At 43.8% G+C, this 17,742-nt stretch overlaps 1 protein-coding gene and 1 long non-coding RNA gene across 3 annotated transcripts in view; one reads left to right on the top strand and one right to left on the bottom strand.

Annotated features, from left to right (window-relative positions):
* Positions 1-546: 546 nt before the first annotated feature.
* The window catches only part of LOC143296986 (uncharacterized), a 49,036-nt gene continuing 31,840 nt past the window's right edge, over positions 547-17,742 (top strand). For both annotated transcript variants that reach the window (XR_013057211.1, XR_013057210.1), the window contains exon 1: positions 547-755. This is a non-coding gene — a long non-coding RNA (uncharacterized LOC143296986). The remainder of the gene's footprint in view (positions 756-17,742) is intronic.
* LOC143297298 (uncharacterized) lies at positions 7,838-16,183 on the bottom strand. The gene is made up of 6 exons (XM_076609570.1): positions 16,027-16,183; positions 14,496-14,597; positions 12,647-12,777; positions 11,044-11,725; positions 10,339-10,542; positions 7,838-10,146 (listed from the first exon to the last, which is right to left on the bottom strand). The coding sequence occupies exons 2-6, from the start codon at positions 14,595-14,597 to the stop codon at positions 9,322-9,324; spliced, it is 1,944 nt and encodes a 647-aa protein (XP_076465685.1). The 5' UTR covers positions 16,027-16,183; the 3' UTR covers positions 7,838-9,321.

Below are 17,742 nucleotides of genomic sequence, written 5' to 3'. Positions count from 1 at the left end.
GACGATTTCTCTATATATCTGAACATCCTGGAATCCAAGACAACAGTTACCAGAAAAGCCTCTGTCAACAAAACGTTTTACTTTTCTTTCTCTCTTTCTTTCTTTTTTCTTTCTTTCTTTCTTTCTTCCGATTTAGACTGAGACTCTGTCCAAATTTAGTTTGCGAAATTCCCAGATGGACACACACACACACACACACACACACACACACACACACACACACACACATGCGCCCACTCAGGAGTATGTATATTATATATCTTTGTTTTTCAATTTGTGTACGCCGCTTTCAGGCAAACCCACACATTAGTATGCTTTTCAATCCATCTTTCAACAAAATTCAACTGGCTATGCAATTTTGTGTTCAAGTCTTGTGCCTCCACGAATAAGTCTGAATTTTATCACCCTCCACTGTCCCCCCCACAACGCCCCTTTCCCACCGACTTTCCCTCATCTCCCTCAAATACCATGTTGACCATACCACACAATGGAAAATAACTGAAAAAAAACGAAACAAAAAACTTGTCTCGAAAGGTCCGGGTTTGAGCGGAAGAGATCCGGCCGTGATAGACAGACAGACGGATGGATCTTAGACGAAGGCATGCACATCCTGGATCAAAATGCTCCTCAACCTCTGACAACCTGGTGAGGCCGAAAAGAAAACGACAGAACGGCGACAAGAACCGAAAAAAAAAAAAGTGAGTGTGTCATTGTGAAGGGAGGACAGCCACACACGTGGAGGAATAGCATTACCGGTGAGTTACATCCGTGTTGTTGAAATTACTGTTTGGAGGGGCGTGCACTGGGCATTGTTTACCTGTTGCTGTTGTCTGTTCTGTCCGCTTTTCTTCCTGTTAGACGACCCGAATTATAAAGAACAAAGATGAAAAGAATTTTTTTTTTTCCAATTTGTGACTGCCTGTGTCTGTCTGTGTGTGTCTCGGCCGTCTCTGTCCGCTTGTCTGTTTGTCTACATGTGTGTCATTGAGTGTGTGTGTGTGTGTGTGTGTGTGTGTGTGTGTGTGTGTGTGTGCGCGCGCGCGTGTGCGTGTGTATGTGTCTTTGTGTTTCTGTTTCTCTGTGTGTCTCCGTCAGGGTCTGCAATGTCTGTCTATTTCCTTGTATTGTCTCTCTTTTTGTCTCCCATCACTTCTTCATCCTTCCCCCGTCTCTCTCTCTCTCCCTTTCTTTCTTTTACACACACACACACACACACACACACACACACACACACACACACACACACTCTCTCTCTCTCACTCTCTCTCTCTCTGTGTTTATCCTGTTTCTGTCTCTGTGTCTGAGTCACTGTCTGTCTGTCTGTCTGTATCTGTCCGCTTGTTTGTTTGTCTGTCTGTCTGTCCGTGTGTGTGTGTGTGTGTGTGTGTGTGTGTGTGTGTGTGTGTGTGTGTGTCTGTGTGTGTCCGGTCTTTCGGTTCCTGTTTCTGCCTATGTGTCTAAGTCAGTGTTTGTTTTTCTGTCTGTTTGCCGGTCTGTCTGCCTGTCTTGTCTCTCTGTGGTTCATTTAACCTTCAGAATAGGTTTGCTGTCATTCAGACACAGAACATTTTGTTTGTTCGATTGGGAAAAAAAAAGTTATCCGAGATCATTTTCAGTAAATAGACTGCACTCACGCCAAAACTCTCATCTCTGGGAGGATGATGAGGGGATGTTATTCTTTTTTTTTTTTCGGAACAAAATTGTACACATTTTATTGCACACATCTGGTTACAAAATTCACCTATCAAAACAACCTTTTTCTTTTAACGCTTTCAGCGGAGTGAAACTCAGCTGTACCATACATGGCAGAAACGTTCTCACAGTAAATGTAGCCCATTACATCTCTCCTTTCTAAACAGTATATTCCAGATGGTACTAAGTCTTTCGCGAAATTAAGATCGTTGATATTGTCACGGTTATTCAGTATACTTTGAAGTTTCTTCCAGAAGTTTGTTACCACGCTGCATAACCAAACCATATGTTCTTTAGTTTCTTTTTTGCAAAAAGAACAAATATTGTCCATTGTGTGTGGTTTATATCTATCTATCTATCTATCTATCTATCTATCTATCTATCTATATATATATATATTTTTTTTTTTTTTAAATAAATTTTTTAATTAAAAAATTTTTTTTTTACAAAGTACTGTTTATTGTTATCATTCCCGATCCTGAACCATTTCATTTTACTTTCTTTTATTTTGGACTTTATGAAAAAATGTGAGGGATACGAAAAAAATGTTTTCAGTCTTATTTCTTTCACAATTTTCTTGCTCTCATTTTCTGCAGCACTTTGATTGGTTTTTATTGATCACTAAAATGCCATTGTAAACATTGTCATTTTCTTCACACAAAAGATAATTCTGAGTGATATGGGCATGAAAACTCTAGAAAGTTTGTCTGGATCTCATAACTAACCCAAAACTGTTGATATGTTATGAATGTCCGAACATCATGAACTAAATCTGCAATATGGTGGGCCCCCATTTCTAGCCACTTTTAAAATAACATCGTTTTCTTGTAAACCTTTAATTTGTCAGTAAACGTTATCTATCATGAGATCGGCGGATTAGCTCACTTTCACTTTGCAGACAGTCTTTGTATGCATGAAACGAATCCTCCCTATAAAGTGATCATTTTTTTTTAGATTCCGACCACGACCATCAGAACAGTAGAGGAGGAATCTGTTGTCATGACTGGGCTTAAATTTGATTATAGTGGAGTGTCTCGCCTAGGTTACATCCCCACTCTCTCAGCAGTATGTTTTTGATCACTTTTCCTGAGATCATACTCTCTGTGTCATTCCATACAAAGTTAAGCTACTGCTTCTGTGTGTTATCTATGATGTCATTTTCCGATTTGATTGATTTGGTGGCAATCTACATAAATGATCTAATTTTCAAAAGGTAAGTGATTTTAACATTCATTCTGCCAACGGGTGTGATGTTTCTCATATAATTTAGATTTTTAAAAGGGCCTTTTCCTTCTAAAATGTTTCCAATATGATTAAGTTATACATTGTTTCAAATCAGCTGTAAACCAGTCCCAAGTATTCTACATTGTTGAGGAATACAGTCCATATTCAAGTGAGGTACATATCTGGTTCTTGGTGACAATTTGCTCCAATGTTCATAAACAGATGTTTCCTAAACGCTTTTAATGAACAAGTAATATGATACCGAATCTCCCTGTCAACAGCCTCCTAGTATTTTAGACCAAGTCGAGCACTGGCTTTTATACCTTTATGAAAGGACATAATCCAGATATCTTTACCGAAGTCAAAATATTTTTAATCATAGTGCATTAATAAGCGCGCGTGTGCACGCGCGCCTATTTTTAATCATTCTGTTATAAATCAGAAAATTCGCGAAGCTTATACGATCGCTAAGGTTACCAAGTATACTGTTTGTATGAGCCTCTTTCGCTTATCGTTATTTGACAACAGTATTCTTGTTTTTTGGAGTTCGAGATATGAACGTATTACTGCACTTAGTATTCGAACATTTTCGTCTTTGGTGATGTTTTCGTATCTTCTGTTTCAGAATATGGCGATTTGCCAAAACAAACAGATAAAACAGGGTAGGTGCTATGTCAGTATTACGTAATTTGATAACAAAAATAAAGGTCTCGTCCGTCAGTTTATCAGCCACGTTTTACTGATCGTGCATTATGTTACGATATGCCTGACGAAAAGATGTGTGAGATTATATACGCGTAGGCCTATCACAGGAAACACACACACACACATACACACGCGCGCGCACTGCTTGCTCCACACGGAGAGGGGCCTAGAAAAGGTGGTCCAAACAAATGCTCATCTCCATACCCCCCAGTTGGCTAACCGCGGTCAACGGGCATCTCCAAACGCGGTCGAACAACAATAGAGAAGAAAAGGCCGGCACCTGCCTCACAATTAGGTGCAAAAGGACTAAAGGTAGCATGCTGGAACATCCGAACCATGCGTGACTCTGCAGACAGCAACCACCCAGAAAGGCGTTCCGCTCTAGTCGCACACGAACTTCAGAGACTGAACATTGACATTGCTGCCGTCAGTGAAGTCCGCTTTGCAGGGGAAGGCAGCCTCCAGGAACACGGCGCTGGGTACACCCTCTACTGGTCAGGCAAGCCAGAGACCGAGAGACGCCTTTATGGCGTAGGCTTTATGGTCAGGAGCACCATTGCCTCCAAGCTTGAAAACCTGCCAACAGGACACTCAGACCGAATTATGTCCATGCGCCTCCCACTACGGAACAAACAGCATGCCACTCTGTTCAGCGTGTACGCTCCAACCCTCCAAGCGGACCCCACAGAAAAGGTCAAGTTTTACACTGATCTGCGCAACCTCGTTCAGAACACCCCTGCTGACGACAAGGTCATCATCCTTGGCGACTTCAATGCCAGAGTTGGCCAAGATTCAGAAGCCTGGAAAGGAGTCCTTGGCAAGCATGGCGTTGGTAATTGCAACGACAATGGGCGCCTTCTTCTCGAGTTCTGTGCAGAGCAGCAGTTTACCATCACCAACACCATTTTCCAGCAGAAGGACAGCCTGAAGACAACGTGGATGCATCCTCGGTCCAAACATTGGCACCTCATTGATTACATCCTGATGCGCCAGAGAGACGTACGAGACGTCCTACACACCCGAGTGATGCCCAGCGCGGAGTGTCATACTGACCACCGCCTCGTCCGCAGCAAGCTCAGGCTCCACTTCAAGCCCAAACCAAAGAAAGGAGGAGCTCCTAGGAAGAAATTCCAGGTCGGCAACTTTCAGTCAGCTGAAGTGAAAGCTGAATTCCAGGCGAAGCTTCAGGACAAACTTGAAGACCCCAGTTGCCCCACAGACCCCTCTCCAGAAGCACTATGGGCACAGCTGAAATCAGCCATCCTGCAGTCCTCTGAAGAAGTCCTAGGGTTCTCGTCGAAAAAGAACAAGGACTGGTTTGACGAAAACAACCAGGAGATCCAAGAATTGCTGGCGAAGAAGAGATCAGCCCACCAGGCTCACCTTGCACAACCGTCTTGTCCGGTGAAGAAAGCAACCTTCCGGCTCATATGCAGCAACCTCCAGCGCAAGCTTCGTGAGATTCAAAATGGGTGGTGGACCAACCTGGCAGAGAGGGCTCAGCTTTGTGCAGACACTGGTGACTACAGGGGCTTATACGAAGCCTTGAAGGCGGTGTACGGTCCCTCATACCAGGTCCAGAGTCCTTTGCGCAGCGCAGACGGCCAGGCGCTCTTCACAGACAAGATGTCGATCCTGAACAGGTGGTCGGAACACTTCCAGGCCCTCTTCAGCGCCAACCGCACGGTTCAAGACTCGGCAATTCTCCGCATCCCACAACAACCAGTGAAATTACAACTGGACGAGCTACCAACCCTAGAAGAGACTGTCAAGGCCATTGAACAGCTGAAATGTGGCAAGGCAGCAGGGGTTGACGGAATTCCGCCGGAGGCGTGGAAGAATGGAGGCCCAGCACTACACTCCAAACTCCACAACCTCTTTGTCTGCTGCTGGGAGCAAGGCAAACTACCACAGGACCTCCGTGACGCAGTCATCATCACCCTGTATAAAAACAAGGGAGAAAAGTCGGACTGCTCCAACTACAGGGGGATAACTCTGCTCTCCATCGCAGGCAAGATCCTCGCCAGAGTCCTCCTAAATCGGCTGGTGCCTACTATCGCCGAAGAACATCTCCCAGAGAGTCAGTGTGGCTTTAGAGCCAACAGAGGCACCACTGACATGGTCTTCGTTCTCAGACAGCTACAAGAAAAATGTCGGGAACAGAACAAAGGACTGTATGCGACATTCGTCGATCTCACGAAAGCTTTCGACACCGTGAGCAGAAAAGGTCTGTGGGAGATCATGAAACGTCTAGGATGCCCCCCAAAATTCCTCAGCATGGTCATCCAACTACATGAGGAACAGCGTGGACAGGTCAGACACAGCAACGACCTTTCGGAGCCCTTCCCAATTGGAAATGGAGTGAAACAAGGTTGTGTCCTCGCGCCGACCCTCTTCACGATCTTCTTCAGCATGATGCTCCAACAGGCCACTGAAGATCTTGGCGACGACGACGGTATCTTCATCAGATACCGCACTGATGGCAGCCTATTCAACCTGAGGCGGCTACAGGCCCACACCAAGACACTGGAGCAACTCATCAGAGAGCTTCTGTTTGCCGACGATGCTGCCCTCGTCGCCCATACAGAAGCGGCCCTGCAGCGTATAACGTCCTGCTTCGCAGAGGCTGCGCAGCTCTTCGGCCTAGAAGTCAGTCTGAAAAAGACGGAAGTTCTCCACCAGCCTGCCCCACGGGAAGAATTCCACGCTCCTCACATCAACATCGGTGAGACAGAGCTGAAGTCGGTCCACCAGTTCAGCTACCTAGGCTGCACCATCTCATCTGACGCCAAGATCGACAAGGAGATCGACAACAGACTTGCAAAGGCAAACAGCGCATTCGGCAGGCTGTACAAGAGAGTGTGGAACAACAAACACCTGAAGAAAGACACAAAGATCAGCGTGTATAGAGCTGTTGTACTGCCCACCCTGTTGTATGGCTCCGAAACCTGGGTCACCTACCGGCACCACATACGACTGCTTGATCGCTTTCACCAGCGCTGCCTTCGCACCATCCTCAGTATCCACTGGAGTGACTACATCACAAATGTCGAGGTCCTGGAGCAGGCAAAGACTATCAGCATCGAGGCAGTGCTGCTAAAGACCCAGCTACGTTGGGCAGGGCACGTGTCCAGGATGGAAGACCACCGCCTGCCCAAGATCGCGCTGTATGGCGAACTGTCCACTGGCCACCGTGACAGAGGAGCACCCAAGAAGAGATACAAAGACTCCTTGAAGAAAGCTCTCGGTGCCTGTCACATTGACCATCGCCAGTGGTCCGCAGTAGCCGCTGATCGAGAGACCTGGCGACGCACCATCCACCAAGCTGTCTCCTCCTTCGAAAACAACCGCAGGGCCAGCCTTGAGGACAAACGCAGAAGGAGGAAGAACCACGACGCTCCAGCCGCGAACCCAGACCAGACTTTCCCTTGCAACCGCTGCGGCCGACTCTGCTTTTCCCGCATTGGCCTTGTCAGCCATGAGCGTGCCTGCATCAGACGTGGACAACGCCCTTCCTAGATCTTCGTCAGCGAAGCCAGGCCATGAGGCCTATCACAGGAAACACACACACACACACACACACACGCGCGCGCGCAGCCACCTACGCGGAGAGGCATACACATACGCATGCACTCACATATACAGAGAGAGAGAGAGAGAGAGAGAGAGAGAGAGAGAGGGGCTTGACGCTTTGAGTTTGACACTTTTATGTCATTGGTCATGAGGTCCTAATGACATGGGTGAATGCATCAACATACTTTCATTTTGTAACAAACCATTATAATAAATAATATAGGTCTCGTGCGTTAGTTTCTCAGCCACGAGAGAGAGAGAGAGAGAGAGAGAGAGAGAGAGAGAGAGAGAGAGAGAGAAATCATAACGAACATGAAACTTTGAAAGGTAGCTGGAGTTCGTCACTTTTATTTGGAAAATCAGAAAATGAACAATACATTCCAACACAGCACGGACACAACGCCTTATTCAGCGATTATTTTAAATAGTAATGTTCAGCTTTTTAAAGCTAAATTTCCCCCCTCTTTAGTCGATAAAAGCGGAATAAGAAACAAGTCTGATAAAAAAAGAAAAAAACCCCAAAACAAACAAAAACGACAACACAAACAACCCCCCCAAAACAACAACAACAACAACAAACAAACAACAAAACAAACCCACATCTGCAGTGTATGTGTGTTACATAAGCAATACAAATGTAGAGAACGTATATTAAAAAAAAAAAAAAAAAAAAAAAAAGAAGAAGAGAGGAAAGCCTTAGTGTCTATAACTATACCATTAAAAGTGAGCTTGACGTTAACATATCTGCAATATATGCTAGAATCTTCAAATAAATGAAACTGAAGCTGTACTCAAGTTAAAAAGAAAAAAAAGGAACATATGACTAATCTTTTAACCCCACCTCCCGCACCAGAGAAAGAACGAAATAAAGAAGTGAGAGAGAGAGAGAAAAAAAAAGAAAAAAAAAGAAGAGAAAAACGACAACAATTAAAAGCGAGCTGGGAGTTTAAACATATTCGTTCACAAGCCACATTTTCATGAAACGGGTGAAGCATCAATGTCACAGAATTAAAGAACTTTGTTATTCAAAAACCAGTATCTAATCAAAATGGATTTACACACACACACACACACACACACACACACACACAAAGAGCTTCATTTTTTTCGTCGTTCACTTCCATTCATCGAACCATTATTTTCGGGAACAGTTGACTATGATATAGGCTGCCTCAGATATGGAAAGAATAAAAAAACACACACAGAAAATGAGTCTATGGTATTCACACACACACACACACACACACACACACACACACACAGGTGGGATCATCGCATTTACCATTGCACTTGTGTCTTATAAACCTTAAGGTTTCATGACAATGACATCTATTCTATTCTATTCACACAGACACAGACACATACACATGCATAAATATTTATTATCAGAAAGAGAAAAAAATGAAGAGACCAAGAGAGAGAGAGAGAGAGAGAGAGAGAGAGAGAGAGAGAGAGAGAGAGAGAGAGAGAGAGTGTGAGAGTGGTAAAGGTTAAGATATTGTATTTGCAAATTCTTTAATGAGTTCTGAATGTTTTTGGGTTTTTTTGTTTATTTTTTAATGAGGTGAGGGACATATGAGAGAGAGAGAGAGAGAGAGAGAGAGAGAGAGAGAGAGAGAGAGAGACCAATAAGCACAAGCTAAAGAAACAGCATGAAAGAAGATTATTTGTTCTCGTTTCTTTCATTTCAAACGACCATACTCTTCTTGATAAACGTCCATCGACCAGCCGTAAGACAGGAATGATAAACATGACTCAGAGGTACGATCAGGTTGAATCGCATTAATTTTGCCCACTCATACCAGGCTTGTAGAAAAGAATCCAGAATCCCAATCATTGCGACACCTTTTAAAGATAAATGTTGATTTTGTATCGGCACTTGATACAATGATGGCCATAGTAATAAATTATGAGTGGAGGAGCAACAGCTGACACAACAGATACTAGAGTCAAGCGGGGACAAGGTTTGTCTGTGTAGGGCCAGGGGTGGGAAGTTTGAAGAGCGTTTATCACATTAATGTTGGTTTTAACAGGCAAAGTTGTGGACATAGCAGAGAGTGTCATTTGTCGAGTCTGTTCATGTATGCAGGGGCAGGACGGAGAGTTGGGTTTGATGGGTCAACGCTTTTAAGCTTTAGCAGGGAGAGTGAAAGAGGTCTGGCGAACGTAGCAGATACGAGAGTCCCGAGGGCAACGGGACATACGGTACTCCTGCCTCATGGACAGCCACGGGTCGCTGTCGTACTCTTCCATGATGTTGGCTTCGTCACGCGCCACGATGAGACCGCGCAGCACACGAATCAGTGCTTCCCACTTCTCTTCCTCACAGAACTCCTTCAGCATGGGGTTCTCCGCTTCCACCAGCCGCTTGGCTCTGTGCAGGAAGGGGTGAGTGCCTTCCGAGGGCAGGGCAGAAATCCTTGCAAGGTGCAGCATCAGACTCTCGATCTCCGTCTCGTCCGTGGCGAGGAGAGCAGCGAAGAGCTTCTGACGCAGGCCGTCCTCCTGGCGAGACAAGGAGCCCTCGAAGTACATGGTGTCCAGACGGGCAAGGAGGTGCACTCCTCTTCCACGTACACTCTTGGCAGCTTCATCCCTGTTGGCCAGGATTCGGGGGATGTTCTCTTCCATGTAAGGCCCGTGCATGCCGGTCTGGGAATCCATATAGCGCAGGACCTGAGCTCCTCCGATTCCTATGCCGTCAACACCAGCGAATACAGCATGGCGGATTTCGTTGAACTTGAAACCTGCAGAGAAGTAGGTCACCAGGCCACGCAGATGAGCCTCGTGCACGATGGTCAGGGCTTCCATGTGATTCAGCTGGTACATGATGCACTTGGAGGGGTAGGTGTCGCTGGCGCCATCCCAGGTGACTTTGTCGAAACCTCCCAGGGATGTGATCTCTACAGCTCTCATGGCGATATCCATTCGTCCCATCAGTACTTTTTCCTTCTGAAAAGATCCCCAGTTACAGAAAACAGTTTAAAATTAACAGGATAATTTGACAACAAAACATTGAAAAAACAACAACAAGCCCAAACAACCGAAATTTCTAAACAGCAAAGACCAACAAAAACAGTATAACAATACCCTCAACCAAGTTAGTTTACAGTGAAGGTCAGCGTGACGTGTGCAGACACTCACCTCACAATCAAAGTCGTCGGTGAGCTCCTGATTGAGGTTCCATGCAGCGGAGAGGAACTGGTTCTTGGAGCGCTGAACTTGAGCCCTCAGTGCCTTCATGTAGCGCAAGGCCTGCGAGGTTGACAGGGCCTCCATGGCCACTTTGCATTCTGCTGCTCCCAGGAAGAATGCTGCTGAGGCTGCTGCTGCCGTCAGGTTGACCACCTGGAAAAAGAGAATATTGATCTTGCAGTTACAGCCAACCAGCAGATGGTCGTATACAGTAAAGGATCATTGAAAACTTGATCATGAACTTGTATCAAGGAAAAGTTAAAAGGGACACAGAGAGTCCATGCTGTTAAGCCCTTGCACTCATGAGCCTGGCATATGAATTTAACATAACACCGATGACACGTTGCTGGGCGATCTGACTCGTAGTATTAAAACCCACAGATTTCTTTCAGTGAAGCAACTGATACATATTTTGAGTGTCAGTAGTCTGCTGTAGATATCGATCAGTGTGACGGATTTACACCCACGGAAAACAAAACAACAACACCTTATGAAAAAGAGCATTGTTTGAAAATACACATTATGATTGTTCATTCATTTACACAAAGTATTTTGTCAGGGAAGCAACTGACTTCTGAAGAAAATTAATAATGTTCTTATTCAGTCAGATTACGCATTCATAGTCATTTCTCCTGCGTTCGATTGCCCACTCACCTTCAAGAAGTCCTCCTCAAAGTTGCCAGAATCTTTGACAGCGCGGCCTACGAAGTAAGTGGTAGGAGCCGAGGACCCCACATGAAGACGGACCCGGGCAAAATCGATGATGGAAGGAATGCGGTACGACTCAATGACATTCCGTGGCTGGTGGTGGGGCCGCTCCAGGTGCTCCACGTGCACGATGGCGCCCTGCAGCCAGTCGGAGAAGCGCGTGGTACCTAGCACGTGACCGTCTCCAGGATCGGTGAGGGACATGTAGGTCTGGGTGTGGGGTCGGAACCCGGGGGTTCCCAAGGGGCGGGCTTCACTGCGGAAGGTCCAGCCCCCGTTGAGGATGTTGAGGTAGGCGAGGTGAACCACGAAGTACTCGGCCTCTGTGGGTTGTCTCCCTTCGTCCCGGATCATCCTCAGCATGCGCTGGGTCGCGTGCAGGAAGTGATGACCCAGCGTCTCCCGGGGCCAGTGCACGTACAGCCGGTTGGACTGTGTGTCTACCTCCGTGCTCAGGCCCAGGCCGGTTGAGGGGGAGGTGGGGAGGACGCCGGCGAAGATCTTGTCGTGGACTCCCCACTGGGAGACGATGTCCTGGCAGAGGCTGTACAGGGAGCTGAGGTCCTTCATCACGCACTTCACGGAGGTCTCCGTCAGCAGTTTGCGGCCCAGGTCACACAGCTTTTGCCTGTGCGGTGAGGAGGGGAGCAAAATGTGACATTAATTGCGAACATCATGTGTCATTCTTAAGTAGGAAACTTTTTGTAAGCTATTCATCTTTATATTTTTCTTTTTTAATTCACCACTAAAACAACAACACCACAACCCCCCTCATCCCCCCAAAAAACAAACAAACAAAAAACAAAACAAAACAAAAAACAAACATGAATCGCGTCAGTGCCTGCGTGTCTGATTCATATTTTAGAAATAATGGAAATAAACCATAAAAAATCGCATCCTGATGGGAACATCTGGAATATGTACTTTTGTGTACAGGCAATTGTGCGAAGACCTGTTCGCTTTTGAAAATGTTTTTCTTTATTTGTGTTAGATCGTTCTTTCACATATTTGTTTATTGATCTATTTTATATTGATTAATTCATTTATACTATATATATATATTTTTTTTTTTGGATTGTCTAGTTTATGCTGCATTTTATCTATTTATTTCATGCACAAAAAAGTGTGTCTTGGACTCAAATTCATTAAAGAGAAAAGCACTTAGCTCTTGTATCCAATTTCAATCTCTGCAGTTTACTTAATAGCAGGAAAAGGGTTCAGGTGAAAAAAATAGTTTGTGTTTTGCTAATTAATCTTTTCCTTTTTTTTTCTTCCTGCTTACGATTTTTCTTGTAAATATTTCATGATGTGTGTGTGTGTGTGTGTGTGTGTGTGTGTGTGTGTGTGTGTGAGAGAGAGAGAGAGAGACGGGTGGGGCATGCGTAGTCTGCATTAATGACGAACTCACCCCTATAGTCTCCCCCACCCGAACCCCCGTCCTTCCCTCCTCTTCCTCCTCCTTTCCCTTCTTCACTGAACCCCCATCGTTCGCTCCTTTACTTCCTCCCATAACCATTACCCCCATTGACTCCCTCTCTCACTGACTCACTTGGCATCGTTGTCGTCGTCAAAGATCTGATCGAGGCGGTTGTCGAGGCACTGTGTCATGGCGGCGGCGTCCACCACAGTGTGCAGGGGCAGCTCACGCTCCGACTTGAAGGGCGCGTTCGCGCAGCGAACCTGTAGGCGTAGCACACACACACACACACACACACACACACACACACACACACACACACACACACACCACACTGTATATTGGCGTAGTCAGTCAGGTAGTCAATCAGTAGTGCAAGTGCCTGTAATTTGCGTATGTTTGGAATAATTATGAACGCTCCATTGTTCCAGCCAGACAATGGCATTTGTGGTATTTTAATGGTACATGCAGTGATGCATTTTGTATGTTTGTACCACATCAGGAATTTCGACTCGATTCTTTGGTGGTATTTACTTTAAATCCATTTTTGATGGTTCTCATTTTCTCGTGTAGAATTAGCAATCATTTATCAATTTTAGAAGCCCATTGTGTAACGCCAAACGCGTGTGGTTTTCGTAGCATGATGAAATACCCAGCACCATATAGCCGTAGAGGTTGTTAATGACTTGGGCAGGGTACTCAAATTAAATGCATGTATGCCTGATTTATCGACATTTCTTGTTGTGGAATTGTTTCAAACAACTCTGCATATCTGTGGGTGAAAGTTAAGATACCCCCTTTCCTTCTTCATCGTTATCATCGCTACTGTTATCATCATGACAATTACAGTCCCAGAAGCGACCCGCCCCTCTAACGCCCCCTCCCCTACAGTTTAATTAAAAAGTGACATTTTTCGAGACAGTCTAACATTTTACCGTGTATTGGACATGGACATCTGGCGATATGCGCCAGTATTTATTCCCCCTCCACTAGATCTTGAGTGGTGGTGTGGACACTTGTCATTCCGATGAAACGATAAACCAAGGTCTCTTGTGCAGCAGTAATGTACATACCGTACATAAAAGAACCAATGGCATCAAAAGGGTTCTCCCATACAGGCTCTCCCATACAAGATTCCGAGGGAAAACCCACATTTATAGGAAAACAAATACACTTGCAGGCAGAAGAGAGGGTGTTCTCTCGTTGTAACGGCGTGCTTTTCCCGGTGAGAGCAGCCCGAATTTCACACAGAGAAATCTGTTATGACACTAGTAATGCAATGCAAATCTTTGATACCTGAAGAATTTCGTTGTGTTTACATCCAGCAATTTATGGGTTCTTTCCCGAGCAATTTTATGTAGTAGTTCCTAACAAAGTTCCAGGTCTTAGTTTCTGATATAACGAAGTTCCAAGTGAAGGTGTTCAAATTGCTTCAGCTTCCCTATAAACAGCCATCATCGTCGTCGTTTGCGATCATGATGGTAGTGGTGGTGGTGACGATGACGATGATTAGGACAGTGATTAACAAGCGTTATTGTTGTTTTCCGTGTTGTAGTGTACTCATTGGTTGTTACGATGATGATGATGATGATGATTATATTGGTAGTAGTACAAGTTGTAGTACTTGCAGCAGCACCAACAGTAGCAGTATATGAAGAAATTTTAAGCCAATGCAGGCTGAGAGGAAGATGAAGAAAAATCGAGCCAACTTTATTTAAGAGGGGGAATGGTGGGTGTGGGGTGGGGTTGGGCGACCAGAAGACAAGAGAGTAACAGATGACAAAAAAGAAGAAAGAAGCAGAAAATGACCAATGGTAAATAGAGAATGGTAAATGGGGGGAATACAATTATACAACTGCCAAAAGTGCGTTCATAATACGGGTATATGTGGAGATCGACGGGGAGAGAGAGATGGAGTGTTGGAGTTGTAAGTTATTTACCACTTTCGAGAAAGACGAAAGGCATGGAACTAATAACTGACCTTGGTCTGCACATTGTAGAGATTGAGGACTGACGCCTCAAAACAGGACAGCGCCACCTTCTTCACTTTGGCCACACCCACACTGCAAGAGCACGATGCCATCTGTGTTGGGAGAGTTGGAAAAAAAAGAAGAAGAAAAAAAAAAGATAATGAATACAAATATTGCCAGAGTTTTTGCACGCACATGGAATCACTTTAAAATCCAGAATTCCATTAAGCACACAATCACACACACAGATTAACAATGAAGTTTCGAGTTTCATGAATTTAGTCAGTAAATCTTTTTTTTTATTTTATAGTTTTTGTCTTAATATTGAATCAACATAATTTTTATTGAAAAAGGAAAGAAAACCAAAACCACTTTCCAGTCTAGAGAGAGGATAGATGGACAGACCGACCGACCGACCGACCGACCGACCGACCGACACACACACACACACACACACACACACATATAGATGTATATAGACATGGTAAGGGTAAAAACGGTCATACACGTAAAAGCCCACTCGTGTACGAGTGAAGGTGGGGGTCGAAGCCCACGAACGAAGAAGATACACATATGCCAAATGGAACATTAACACACACACACACACACACACACACACACACACACACACACACACACACACGCACGCGCGCGCGCGCGCACATTTTCAGAATTCAAACTCCGACAGTTATGTGTATGCAAGATATGAAGATAAGTTATTGTACTTACACACCCTTCCTAAGGTTAATGGATTTAGTTAGATTATGTTTTCACGCAAATAGATCTCAAACTTCCACAGTTGTATATTATATTCAAGATGTAAAGATAAGTGACACACCCTTCCCAAGATTTATGAATTTAGTTAAATTGTTTTTTTTGTTTTTTTTTTGTTTTTTGTTTGTTTTTCATCAGCACAAAATGAAGTACATAAAGCAAACTTTGATGAATATCATCGTATTTACTTGGTATCAGTCTATATTTCGAATTATATTATTTTTCGGACATTCTAAAAGAAAATTAAATTCATCGCAATTGTTCCCATAATCCTTGGAGATTGTGTTTTCTCGGACTTGTCTTCCCTTTTGCTGAAGCAAAGCAAAGCGGTCGAAAAGTAAATGTTTAAGAAGAGATATACAACGCATAGAGTAGAAAGAAAGAAAGAAAAAAGGACTATTATTTATGAAAACAACAACACCAACAAAGAAACAAATGAAAATGCCAACAACCCTTTTAGTTCTATGAACTAACCAAGAAACCAAGAACAAAACGAGAGAGAGAGAGAGAGAGAGAGAGAGAGAGAGAGAAGAAATAGCAACATGAAAACGGCATTTACAGCTAGTTCTTCTGATCCATTACTTATCTTTAATCACGAAATAAATTAAGGGATAGAAAAGAATGAAAGAAGAAACAATGCCAAAAGTAATAACACCTGAATGACACGACACAGAAAGAATCGAAAAACGGCTGGAAAAAAAAAGGAAAGACGAAAATACGAATTCATATTCATCGGAAGAGAGGGAACGAGAAAAAACAACAACTAACCTTGTAGATACTTGAATATCTAGATAGATATGTGGTGTTCGAAGTGGAGAAATGATTTAAATCTCTCCGCAGAAGAAAACTTCTCTCGAATGAAAAGCCCACGTCCCTGCCTCTCAATTTATACCCTCCTGAACTGTCTTCGTCCTTTTTTCAGCGTGACGAAAAGTATGACTGCCAGATGAACAGACCAAACACGCCCATCCCGGAAGCAGGATGCCGGACTTTCTCGCGCGAGGTGGGTGCGACCAATCATCGCGCGTGTACGGTCAGTAAATAGAAAACCAAAAACCGAGCCGTGTCTCACCGAGAGAAAAGTAAGAGATTGACTGTCGACGGTGAAATAAACTCGGGATGCGGAGTGCTGGAAAAAAAAAGAAAAAAGAAAAAAGAAAAAAAAGAATCATTATTCATGATAGAAGGCACGAGGGAGGAGATTTTGGAACAGGTGAAGAAGACGACGCACGGTTGTAGCTTTTCTAACAGGCGAAGAAGACATCGACGCACGCTTTTAGCATTTGCAACAGATTTATATTAAGAAAATGCTGTTTCGCTGCTAAGTTTGGACATCCGGTTGCCGAACTTTTACAGTGACAAGACAGTAGCTGTGGAGTCAGGTGTTGTTATGTAACTGTCTCTCTATCTCTGCATATGTATGCATGCATATATTGCTCGTTTTCAAGAACGTTTATGAATATATCTAAGTAATTTGTTCGCCTGAGATTATGACGTCTCACTGTTTCTTCTTCTTCTTCCTCATACTGGATTTCCAGCTATTTATTTGATTACGGTACCTATTCCCTTCTCCCTGTTCGCGTGCCTTAATGTTTAATGAAATGTTGATTTATGTCTACAGTTAATGAATCTCATCTCCGTTTCGATGTAATAGTTTCCCTCCTCTTCATTTTCTTCAGTTTTAGAAATATATTTTCACGTTGATATAAATCATTTATAAAACGAAACAAGGTTTGAATTTGAGAATTTTGATCATACTTATAAGTTAAAATTTAAACACGATCCTTGTAAATCTCGACCAGCACAATTGATATACCATGTGTGTGTGTGTGTGTGTGTGTGTGTGTGTGTGTGTGTGTGTGTGTGTTTGCATTTAAAGTACACGAAAACGTCATGATATCATCGAGAATCTTATATTCATTTTTTTTTCTTGGTTTCGCCCATAGATGGTGCTCTTAACTTTAAACCACGGTTTTCGAGACGACTAAATAAACGTTTTCAACTCGCGCGCCCGTCCGATTTGAATGGAGAGTACAGTGCTCTAAGAAATGTTGGAGAAAAGCTTGGATGAAAAATTGGCCCAGATTTGGACTTAACAACAGTAATGACATGCTAAATTTCTTCCATCAGTTTTCGAACAATGCTTTGAGATTTCCAGTTTATTTATTTCTTTATTCTTTTCGTTTTGTCCTTTCTGAACCCCCCCCCCCCTCCCATTTGCGTGTGTTTGTGGTAAATTAAGAAAGTAATGATGTTAATGATCAATGAATGGATAATAAACATATACTGATAATACTTCTAGTACCACTACTACTGCTGCTGCTATTGCTACTGCTACTCCTACTTCTGCTGCTGCTGCTACTACTACTACTGCTGCTACTACTGATAGCAACAACAACAATAACAAGAGAGGCAAGGCCTTCAAGACTCACTTGTGATGCACTTTAAAAAAAAATCCAAGCTTTCTATGTATTGAGTATAATT

Source organism: Babylonia areolata, chromosome 22, assembly GCF_041734735.1.
Source record: "Babylonia areolata isolate BAREFJ2019XMU chromosome 22, ASM4173473v1, whole genome shotgun sequence".
NCBI lineage: Eukaryota > Metazoa > Mollusca > Gastropoda > Neogastropoda > Buccinidae > Babylonia > Babylonia areolata.
Note: the sequence above shows the minus strand (reverse complement) of the source record. Positions and strands in the feature narration are given on the sequence as shown.

Coding starts and splice junctions, on each gene's coding strand:
- LOC143297298 (XM_076609570.1), bottom strand. CDS start 14,597: ATGGCATCGTGCTCTTGCAGTGTGGGTGTGGCCAAAGTGAAGAAGGTG. Junction 10,543..11,043: donor TTGAGGAGGACTTCTTGAAG/GTGAGTGGGCAA, acceptor CTCTTTTTCCAG/GTGGTCAACCTGACGGCAGC. Junction 10,147..10,338: donor CCGACGACTTTGATTGTGAG/GTGAGTGTCTGC, acceptor GGATCTTTTCAG/AAGGAAAAAGTACTGATGGG.